The sequence below is a fragment of the Artemia franciscana genome, chromosome 15 (genome assembly GCF_032884065.1).
Source record: "Artemia franciscana chromosome 15, ASM3288406v1, whole genome shotgun sequence".
Lineage (NCBI taxonomy): Eukaryota > Metazoa > Arthropoda > Branchiopoda > Anostraca > Artemiidae > Artemia > Artemia franciscana.
The window spans coordinates 40,704,179-40,716,239 of record NC_088877.1 but is presented as its reverse complement, the minus strand read 5'-3'; the positions used below and the strand labels follow the sequence as shown (position 1 = coordinate 40,716,239).

Here is a 12,061-nt window from a genome sequence, read left to right as displayed (position 1 = left end):
TAGCAAATGAATTTCCTTGCAAACTGACTCTGAGAATGAAGCCCAAAACAATGAGTTTCAAACTACAACAAAAGGCATCTGACTGTCTTTAATTAAGAGGTCGGGAAATAAAAGCAAATCGACTTTTAGCTGGTAATCATTTCAATGCTTTTCTTTTGTGCATTTCAATGGTAGGCATTGAGCATATTAGTTTGTTCCAATGCTGCTTATGGTCTTTTAAAATACAAGTCGCCATAAACCTATAAAATGGAGTTTATTGTGATTATATAGTAACAATTTGTTTCCGTTTTTTTTATAAATTTATTTATTTGTGATTCATAATGTTGTTTTTCTTAAGCAAAACTTGAAAATATACTGTAGAAAGGGACATTCTTCCCGTTTAAAACAATTCCTTTATCAGTGGAACGTATATTAAAACTTTCAGATAGCCTGAGATTGAAACAAATAAAAGTGGGTTTATTTGTGATTATATATAAACAATTCGTTATGCGTTTTCAACTTTGGCAAAAATTTTTTGCCATTCGTGTTTTAACCTTTTGCGTTTTTTTATTTTATTTATGATTTCTAATGTTTGTTTTTAAGAAAAACTCAAAAATACAATGTAGAAAGGAACATTTTGCTAGTTTAAAGCAATTCATTTTTTGTGTAAAACGAATATTAAACTTTCAGATATCCTGGGATCGAAACAAATAAAATGTAGTTTGCTTCAACTTTGCGTCCAACCCCCCTGCATCTCAAAAATATTATAACACCATTTTTATCTTTTCAAATATAATGCTGAAATAAAGTAAAATTCATTTTTATTAGAATTCAAATTTGACATACAAGCTTCAAAGTTTCAATATTTTGGGCCCTTTGAGATACAAGACTATAAGTAATAAAAGCCTTTGTTTCGAAAAAAAAATGCATCCGAGTTTTTTTACTCATCCTTGGTAAAAAACTGTCGTGCTAAAGGGATTCAGATAAAAAAAGGAAAAAAAGAAAAGAAATTCAGAGATGTTTTTTTAAAGCCTCCTTATATTCCTCATATCCTCTCTGTACTAACACTAATCGAGACTTCAATTCCAAAGTCTAAAAGGCAGACATTCCTTACTTACTTATTCATATAAATATAATGATTGTAAATGTGTCAAATACTTTTTTTTACGATCAGGCTAATTTGTGATTTCTATTGTTTGATATTAAACAAACTCAAAAATATACTCCAGCAAGGGACACTCCTCAGGTTACAAAAAGTTTAGTTTTAAGTGGTATGTATATTGAACTTTTATATAGGCTGTGATTAAAACAAATAAGAACAATTCATTTCAACTCCCTCCCCCCTCCCTCGGCATCTTGAAACCTTACAACGTAATTCTTGTCTTTTTAAATATAATACTAGAATAAAATGAAATTCATTTTCATTGGAATACGAGTTTGACACTTTCAGAATCAAATTTAGGTGTCGTTTCTTATTGCTTTATCTTCTGTGTTTTTAGTTGGAGTCTCGGAATTAATTTCAGTGTGATTTTGCAAACACACATGCATGTATGTTACATTGTCTGAAAGCACTTGTACTGGATTTCACTAAAAAATAAAAAATAAAAAGTGGACATCGTGGATGTAAATCCCTAGCAAAAAGTTGTTTATTGACTTTGAACACTAGTTTTGACGGATTTCCATTATTCTCTTCCCCTTTGGTGGCAAATTACCATGAATGAAGCAATGAAAAAATGTCTAACTATAGAAAAATGACCTGTCTATCCTTTAGTTTAGGTTTCGTTCCTCAAAAGCTTACCTCCTAATAAAAAATTCGAATAAAACCTCTTCAAACAAACACAAGCACGGCCGAAATTCCTTAGCTGGCGTACAAAAAAAAATGTTAACCCGGGTACGGCGATTTCCAACTTGGAAAATAATCATGTATTCAGTATTTAGTCGCAGTAGTGACAGAAAAAAGTAGAGAGGAGTTGAAAATGTCTGAAATTGTACCTGAAGCGGCACCAGCATCTGCAGAATCCAGAGCATGGTTTCACCAGCCAAGAAGGAAAAGAAAGCAAAAGGTCCAAAACCAGCTAAGGCTGCAAAACCTCAAAGGGGATAAAAAGGCCAAGGCACCAGGAAACCACCCAAAATACACGGAAATCATCACCAAATCTATTGCTGACCTGAAAGAACGCGGAGGACCTAGCCGACAGGCCATTTTCAAATGCATAATGGGCAATTTCCAGGTTGGCAATGCTGCCAAAGTTGTGAATATGTATCTTAAGCAAGCTTTGAAGCGTTGCCTTGCAAATAGAATTGTTATAAATCCCAAAGGCATTGGCGTAACTGGTTCTTTCAAGCTTGCAAGGCCTATCAAGGCCGAAAATTCCAAGGCTGTAAAGCCTGCCAAGCCCACAGCTAAGGAAAGCTTAGTCAAGAAAACAGCCAAACCTACTGCAGTTAAATAGTCAACTTCAGCCAAAAAGGCTACCAAGCCAATGGCTGGTAGCAAAAAACCTCTAAGGGTTTTCAAGAAACCCACTGTTGCCAAAAAAGCAGCAGCAGCAAAGAAATCACCACCCAAGAAGGGGCCGTCAGTCAAGATAGCTCCCGCCAAGAAAGTGGTATATAACAAGTCAATAGCTAAGAAACCAGCTAAAAAGTAATTGCGCAATAAGTTATCCTGCAGTATCAAACAGCCCTTTTCATGGCTATCAAAGCAAATGCTCTAAACTTTCTATTCAGAAAGTTATAATGCTACAAATGTCCGATTTTGACTCTCTACTTTTCCCTTTCAAGTATAATTCAGCTGTTGTTTGAGCCCAAAAATACGTTGCATAACACTTACTTTTGTATTCTAGCGCTATTCCTGTCTAAAAAACAAAAAACCCTTATGAAAGACTAGATTTGAAGACTGGCTCGTAAGGTTCAAGCTTGATATTAAATTGCTCACATTGATATATATACAAATATATCACCACAGCCGAATGGGTAGAGCGGCGCCTTCAAATTGCGGGAGCGGAGGTACCATTCCCGACTAGTCTGAGCGAGGCTGATGAATCATAACTAATAAGATTATATCAATCAAAAATAATAACAGATTAAAAATAACAAAGTGTAAATCGTGAGAGTTGAGGTGTCATTCCAATTAGACTTAGAAATAGTAGTACTATTTTGCAGTAAAACAACACAAATATAAATAGTTTCGCTTAATTTCTTTTTTTCAAATCTTCGACAAAAAAGAAGAGGTTTGATACCAAAATTTTAGACTCTAAAATTGACTGTAGTTGTTGGTATTGTTTTTTTATTTAACCATACAACACATGAATCGCAATCTTCGCAAAATCAAAAAAGAAATGAAATGACTCACTAGGCCTCTGAGCAGAAATTGTTCGCCCAGGTATAGCGGTTCCCGGAATATACGTTAGAATTTACGATACAAAAAGTTTAGACTCTAAAAATGACAGTTGTTGTTGGTATTGTTTTCTTATTTAACAATACAACAAACGAATCGTAATCTTTGCAAAAACAAAAAAGAAGAACCAAAGATTACCTAGAAATGACTCGCTAGGCCCTTGAGCAGAAATTGATCGCATATTCCAATTCCCTTCAAATGTTTTCGGACTCAACTTCATTGTACAGTTCAACTACTTTTGTCTTTCAAAAGCATCAATAACACCAATGTACTTGCTCCTTCAAGAGCGCCGCGAAAACAACTGACTTTAATCAAAGCCTTCTAACGTATTCTATCTTCCATCTTCTAACGTATATTCAGGAAACCGCTCTACCTGGGCGAACAATTTCAGCTCAGAGGCCTAGCGAGTCATTTCTAGGTAATCTGTGGTTCTTATTTTTTGTTTTTTCAAAGACTGCGATTCATGTGTTGTATTATTAAATAAGACAAAAATACCAACAACAACAGTCATTTTTAGAGTCTAAACTTTTTGTATCGTATATTTTAACGTATATTCACGGAACCGCTCTACATTGGCGAACAATATCTGCTCATAGGCCTAGCGAGTCATTTCTAGGTAATCTGTGGTTCTTTTTTTTTGTTTTTGCAAAGATCGCTATTTATGTATTGTATTGTTAAATAAGAAAAAAATACTGACAACAACAGTCATTTTCAGAGTCTAAAAATTTTGTATCGTATATTTTTACGTATATTCAGGGAACTGCTCAAAAATGAAGATATTAGACTATTTTATGATTGCACATGGTAAAGAATGTGATTAAAGGCCCTTTTCATATTTCAAAAGTTTTAGTTTTCGAGCGTAATAGCTACGTATGTTGAAAAAATGAAGATATTAGACTATTTTATGATTGCACATGGTAAAGAATGTGATTAAAGGCTCTTTTCCTATTTCAAAAGTTTTAGTTTTCGAGGGTAATAGCTACGTATGTTGAAAAAATGAAAATATTGACAATTTTATGATTGCACATGGTAAAGAATGTGATTAAAGGCTTTTCCTATGTCAAAAGTTTTAGTTTTCGAGGGTAATAGCTACGTATGTTGAAAAAATGAAGATATTAGACTATTTTATGATTGCAAATGGTAAAGAATGTGATTAAAGGCTCTTTTCCTATGTCAAAAGTTTTAGTGTTCGACGGTAATAGCTACGTATGTTGAAAAAATGAAGATATAAGACTATTTTATGATTGCAAATGGTAAAGAATGTGATTAAAGGCTCTTTTCCTATTTCAAAAGTTTTAGTTTTCGAGAATAATAGCTACGTATGTTGAAAAAATGAAGATATTAGACTATTATATGATTGCACATGGTAAAGAATGTGATTAAAGGCTCTTTTCCTATTTCAAAAGTTTTAGTTTTCGAGGGTAATAGCTACGTATGTTGAAAAACTGAAGATATTAGACTATTTTATGATTGCACATGGTAAAGAATGTGATTAAAGGCTCTTTTCCTATTTCAAAAGTTTTAGTTCTCGAGGGTAATAGCTACGAATGTTGAAAAAATGAAGATATTAGACAATTTTATGATTGCAAATGGTAAAAAATGTGATTAAAGGCTCTTTTCCTATTTCAAAAGTTTTAGTTTTTGAGGGTAATAGCTACGTATGTTGAAAAAATGAAGATATTAGACTATTTTATGATTGCAAATGGTAAAGAATGTGATTAAAGGCTCTTTTCCTATGTCAAAATTTTTAGTTTCCGAGGGTAATAGCTACGTATGTTGAAAAAATGAAGATATTAGACAATTTTACGATTGCACATGGTACAGAATGTGATTAAAGGCTCTTTTCCTATTTGAAAAGTTTTAGTTTTCGAGGGTAAAAGCTATGTCTGTGGAAAAAATGAAGATATTAGACTATTTTATGATTGCAAATGGTAAAGAATGTGATTAAAGGCTCTTTTCCTATTTCAAAAGTTTTAGTTTTCGAGGGTAATAGCTAGGTTTGTGGAAAAAATGAAGATATTAGACTATTTTATGATTGCACATGGTAAAGAATGTGATTAAAGGCTCTTTTTCTATTTCAAAAGTTATAGTTTTCGAGGGTAATAGCTACGTATGTTGAAAAAATGAAGATATTAGACTATTTTATGATTGCAAATGGTAAAGAATGTGATTAAAGGCTCTTTTCCTATTTCAAAAGTTTTAGTTTTCGAGGGTAATAGCTACGTATGTTGAAAAAATAAAGATATTAGACTATTTTATGATTGCACATGGTAAAGAATGTGATTAAAGGCTCTTTTCCTATTTCAAAAGTTTTAGTTTTCGAGGGTAATAGCTACGTATGTTGAAAAAATGAAGATATTAGACAATTTTATGATTGCACATGGTAAAGAATGTGATTAAAGGCTCTTTTCCTATGTCAAAAGTTTTAGTTTTCGAGGGTAATAGCTACGTATGTTGAAAAAATGAAGATATTAGACAAATGATTGCACATGGTAAAGAATGTGATTAAAGGCTCTTTTCCTATTTCAAAAGTTTTAGTTTTCGAGGGTAATAGCTACGTATGTTGAAAAAATGAAGATATTAGACTATTTTATGATTGCAAATGGTAAAGAATGTGATTAAAGGCTCTTTTCCTATTTCAAAAGTTTTAGTTTTCGAGGGTAATAGCCACGTATGTTGAAAAAATGAAGATATTAGACAATTTTATGATTGCACATGGTAAAGAATGTGATTAAAGGCTCTTTTCCTATGTCAAAAGTTTTAGTTTTCGAGGGTAAATAGCTACGTATGTTGAAAAAATGAAGATATTAGACTATTTTATGATTGCAAATGGTAAAGAATGTGATTAAAGGCTCTTTTCCTATTTCAAAAGTTTTAGTTTTCGAGGGTAATAGCCACGTATGTTGAAAAAATGAAGATATTAGACTATTTTATGATTGCAAATGGTAAAGAATGTGATTAAAGGCTCTTTTCCTATGTCAAAAGTTTTAGTTTTCGAGGGTAATAGCTACGTATGTTGAAAAAATGAAGATATTAGACTATTTTATGATTGCACATGGTAAAGAATGTGATTAAAGGCTCTTTTCCTATTTCAAAAGTTTTAGTTTTCGAGGGTAATAGCTACGTATGTTGAAAAAATGTAGATATTAGACAATTTCATGATTGCACATGGTAAAGAATGTGATTAAGGGCTCTTTTCCTATTTCAAAAGTTTTAGTTTTCGAGGGTAATAGCTACGTATGTTGAAAAAATGAAGATATTAGACAATTTTATGATTGCACATGGTAAAGAATGTGATTAAAGGCTCTTTTCCTATGACAAAAGTTTTAGTTTTCGAGAATAATAGCTACGTATGTTGAAAAAATGAAGATATTAGACTATTTTATGATTGCACATGGTAAAGAATGTGATTATAAGGCTCTTTTCCTATTTCAAAAGTTTTAGTTTTCGAGGGTAATAGCTACGTATGTTGAAAAAATGAAGATATTAGACTATTTTATGATTGAAAATGGTAAAGAATGTGATTAAAGGCTCTTTTCCTATGTCAAAAGTTTTAGTTTTCGAGGGTAATAGCTACGTATGTTGAAAAAATGAAGATATTAGACTATTTTATGATTGCACATGGTAAAGAATGTGATTAAAGGCTCTTTTCCTATTTCAAAAGTTTTAGTTTTCAAGGGTAATAGCTACGTATGTTGAAAAAATGAAGATATTAGACTATTTTATGATTGCAAATGGTAAAGAATGTGATTAAAGGCTCTTTTCCTATTTCAAAAGTTTTAGTTTTCGAGGGTAATAGCTACGTATGTTGAAAAAATGAAGATATTAGACTATTTTATGATTGCACATGGTAAAGAATGTGATTAAAGGCTCTTTTCCTATTTCAAAAGTTTTAGTTTTCGAGGGTAATAGCTACGTATGTTGAAAAAATGAAGATATTAGACTATTTTATGATTGCAAATGGTAAAGAATGTGATTAAAGGCTCTTTTCCTATTTCAAAAGTTTTAGTTTTCGAGGGTAATAGCTATGTCTTTTGAAAAAATGAAGATATTAGACTATTTTATGATTGCACATGGTAAAGAATGTGATTAAAGGCTCTTTTCCTATTTCAAAAGTTTTAGTTTTCGAGGGTAATAGCTACGTATGTTGAAAAAATGAAGATATTAGACTATTTTATGATTGCAAATGGTAAAGAATGTGATTAAAGGCACTTTTCCTATGTCAAAAGTTTTAGTTTCCGAGGGTAATAGCTGAGTATGTTGAAAAAATTAAGATATTAGACTATTTTATGATTGCAAATGGTAAAGAATGTGACTAAAGGCTATTTTCCTATGTCAAAAGTTTTAGTTTTCGAGGGTAATAGCTACGTATGTTGAAAAAAATGAAGATATTAGACTATTTTAAGATTGCACATGGTAAAGAATGTGATTAAAGGTTCTTTTCCAATTTCAAAAGTTTTAGTTTTCGACGGTAAGAGCTTTGTCTGTGGAAAAAATGAAGATATTAGACTATTTTATGATTGCACATGGTAAAGAATGTGATTAAAGGCTCTTTTCCTATGTCAAAAGTTTTAGTTTTCGAGGGTAATAGCTACGTATTTTGAAAAAATGAAGATATTAGACTATTTTATGATTGCAAATGGTAAAGAATGTGATTAAAGGCTCTTTTCCTATTTCAAAAGTTTTAGTTTTCGAGGGTAATAGCTACGTATGTTGAAAAAAATGAAGATATTAGACTATTTTATGATTGCAAATGGTAAAGAATGTGATTAAAGGCTCTTTTCCTATTTCAAAAGTTTTAGTTTTCGAGGGTAATAGCTTTGTCTGTGGAAAAAATGAAGATATTAGACAATTTTATGATTGCACATGGTAAAGAATGTGATTAAAGGCTCTTTTCCTATTTCAAAAGTTTTAGTTTTCGAGGGTAATAGCTACGTATGTTGAAAAAATGAAGATATTAGACTATTTTATGATTGCAAATGGTAAAGAATGTGATTAAAGGCTCTTTTCCTATGTCAAAAATTTTAGTTTTCGAGGGTAATAGCTACGTATGTTGAAAAAATGAAGATATTAGACTATTTTATGATTGCAAATGGTAAAGAATGTGATTTAAGGCTCTTTTCCTATGTCAAAAGTTTTAGTTTTCGAGGGTAATAGCTAGGTATGTTGAAAAATGAAGATATTAGACAATTTTATGATTGCACATGGTAAAGAATGTGATTAAAGGCTCTTTTCCTATTTCAAAAGTTTTAGTTTTCGAGGGTAATAGCTACGTATGTTGAAAAAATGAAGATATTAGACTATTTTATGATTGCAAATGGTAAAGAATGTGATTAAAGGCTCTTTTCCTATTTCAAAAGTTTTAGTTTTCGAGGGTAATAGCTTTGTCTGTGGAAAAAATGAAGATATTAGACAATTTTATGATTGCACATGGTAAAGAATGTGATTAAAGGCTCTTTTCCTATTTCAAAAGTTTTAGTTTTCGAGGGTAATAGCTACGTATGTTGAAAAAATGAAGATATTAGACTATTTTATGATTGCAAATGGTAAAGAATGTGATTAAAGGCTCTTTTCCTATTTCAAAAGTTTTAGTTTTCGAGGGTAATAGCTTTTTCTGTGGAAAAAATGAAGATATTAGACAATTTTATGATTGCACATGGTAAAGAATGTGATTAAAGGCTCTTTTCCTATGTCAAAAGTTTTAGTTTTCGAGGGTAAATAGCTACGTATGTTGAAAAAATTAAGATATTAGACTATTTTATGATTGCAAATGGTAAAGAATGTGATTAAAGGCTCTTTTCCTATTTCAAAAGTTTTAGTTTTCGAGGGTAATAGCCACGTATGTTGAAAAAATGAAGATATTAGACTATTTTATGATTGCAAATGGTAAAGAATGTGATTAAAGGCTCTTTTCCTATGTCAAAAGTTTTAGTTTTCGAGGGTAATAGCTACGTATGTTGAAAAAATGAAGATATTAGACTATTTTATGATTGCACATGGTAAAGAATGTGATTAAAGGCTCTTTTCCTATTTCAAAAGTTTTAGTTTTCGAGGGTAATAGCTACGTATGTTTAAAAAATGTAGATATTAGACTATTTTATGATTGCAAATGGTAAAGAATGTGATTAAAGGCTCTTTTCCTATTTCAAAAGTTTTAGTTTTCGAGGGTAATAGCTACGTATGTTGAAAAAATGAAGATATTAGACTATTTTATGATTGCAAATGGTAAAGAATGTGATTAAAGGCTCTTTTCCTATTTCAAAAGTTTTAGTTTTCAAGGGTAATAGCTACGTATGTTGAAAAAATGAAGATATTAGACTATTTTATGATTGCAAATGGTAAAGAATGTGATTAAAGGCTCTTTTCCTATTTCAAAAGTTTTAGTTTTCAAGGGTAATAGCTTTGTCTGTGGAAAAAATGAAGATATTAGACAATTTTATGATTGCACATGGTAAAGAATGTGATTAAAGGCTCTTTTCCTATTTCAAAAGTTTTAGTTTTCGAGGGTAATAGCTACGTATGTTGAAAAAATGAAGATATTAGACTATTTTATGATTGCAAATGGTAAAGAATGTGATTAAAGGCTCTTTTCCTATTTCAAAAGTTTTAGTTTTTGAGGGTAATAGCTTTGTCTGTGGAAAAAATGAAGATATTAGACAATTTTATGATTGCACATGGTAAAGAATGTGATTAAAGGCTCTTTTCCTATTTCAAAAGTTTTAGTTTTCGAGGGTAATAGCTACGTATGTTGAAAAAATGAAAATATTAGACTATTTATGATTGCAAATGGTAAAGAATGTGATTAAAGGCTCTTTTCCTATTTCAAAAGTTTTAGTTTTCGAGGGTAATAGCTACGTATGTTGAAAAAATGAAGATATTAGACTATTTTATGATTGCACATGGTAAAGAATGTGATTAAAGGCTCTTTTCCTATTTCAAAAGTTTTAGTTTTCAAGGGTAATAGCTACGTATGTTGAAAAAATGAAGATATTAGACTATTTGATGATTGCAAATGGTAAAGAATGTGATTAAAGGCTCTTTTCCTATTTCAAAAGTTTTAGTTTTCGAGGGTAATAGCTACGTATGTTGAAAAAATGAAGTTATTAGACTATTTTATGATTGCACATGGTAAAGAATGTGATTAAAGGCTCTTTTCCTATTTCAAAAGCTTTAGTTTTCGAGGGTAATAGCTTTGTCTGTGGAAAAAATGAAGATATTAGACTATTTTATGATTGCAAATGGTAAAGAATGTGATTAAAGGCTCTTTTCCTATGTCAAAAGTTTTAGTTTTCGAGGGTAAATAGCTACGTATGTTGAAAAAATTAAGATATTAGACTATTTTATGATTGCAAATGGTAAAGAATGTGATTAAAGGCTCTTTTCCTATTTCAAAAGTTTTAGTTGTCGAGGGTAATAGCTACGTATCTTGAACAAATGAAGATATTAGACTATTTTATGATTGCAATGGTAAAGAATGTGATTAAAGGCTCTTTTCCTATGTCAAAAGTTTTAGTTTTCGAGGGTAATAGCTACGTATGTTGAAAAAATGAAGATATTAGACAATTTTATGATTGCACATGGTAAAGAATGTGATTAAAGGCTCTTTTCCTATTTCAAAAGTTTTAGTTTTCGAGGGTAATAGCTACGTATTTTGAAAAAAATGAAGATATTAGACTATTTTATGATTGCAAATGGTAAAGAATGTGATTAAAGGCTCTTTTCCTATGTCAAAAGTTTTAGTTTTCGAGGGTAATAGCTACGTATGTTGAAAAAATGAAGATATTAGACTATTTTATGATTGCAAATGGTAAAGAATGTGATTAAAGGCTCTTTTCCTATTTCAAAAGTTTTAATTTTCGAGGGTAATAGCTACGTATGTTGAAGAAATGAAGATATTAGACTATTTTATGATTGCAAATGGTAAAGAATGTGATTAAAGGCTCTTTTCCTATGTCAAAAGTTTTAGTTTTCGAGGGTAATAGCTACGTATGTTGAAAAAATGAAGATATTAGACTATTTTATGATTGCACATGGTAAAGAATGTGATTAAAGGCTCTTTTCCTATGTCAAAAGTTTAGTTTTTGAGGGTAATAGCTACGTATGTTGAAAAATTGAAGATATTAGACTATTTTATGATTGCAAATGGTAAAGAATGTGATTAAAGGCTCTTTTCCTATGTCAAAAGTTTTAGTTTTCGAGGGTAATAGCTACGTATGTTGAAAAAATGAAGATATTAGACTATTTTATGATTGCACATGGTAAAGAATGTGATTAAAGGCTCTTTTCCTATTTCAAAAGTTTTAGTTTTCGAGGGTAATAGCTACGTATGTTGAAGAAATGAAGATATTAGACTATTTTATGATTGCAATGGTAAAGAATTTGATTAAAGGCTCTTTTCCTATGTCAAAAGTTTTAGTTTTCGAGGGTAATAGCTACGTATGTTGAAAAAATGAAGATATTAGACTATTTTATGATTGCACATGGTAAAGAACGTGATTAAAGGCTCTTTTCTTATTTCAAAAGTTTTAATTTTCGAGGGTAATAGCTACGTATGTTGAAAAAATGAAGATATTAGACTATTTTATGATTGCACATGGTAAAGAATGTGATTAAAGGCTCTTTTCCTATTTCAAAAGTTTTAGTTTTCGAGGGTAATAGATACGTATGTTGAAAAAATGAAGA

General features: G+C 30.8%; 2 protein-coding genes across 2 annotated transcripts in view; both read left to right on the top strand.

The window, feature by feature from the left end:
• Window positions 1-1,955: 1,955 nt before the first annotated feature.
• Window positions 1,956-2,432, top strand: LOC136036588 (histone H1-delta-like). Its single transcript, XM_065718893.1, has one exon. The coding sequence runs from the start codon at window positions 1,956-1,958 to the stop codon at window positions 2,430-2,432; it is 477 nt and encodes a 158-aa protein (XP_065574965.1).
• Window positions 2,433-2,462: 30 nt separating this feature from the next.
• LOC136036587 (zinc finger protein 271-like) overlaps window positions 2,463-12,061 on the top strand; it is a 33,242-nt gene continuing 23,643 nt past the window's right edge. Inside the window, exon 1 of the mRNA XM_065718891.1 lies at window positions 2,463-2,588. Coding sequence (XP_065574963.1) covers window positions 2,463-2,588 — 126 coding nt within the window. The remainder of the gene's footprint in view (window positions 2,589-12,061) is intronic.

What these genes read in the sequence shown, in the direction of transcription:
- LOC136036588 (XM_065718893.1), top strand. Translation starts at nt 1,956, where the DNA reads ATGTCTGAAATTGTACCTGAAGCGGCACCAGCATCTGCAGAATCCAGA.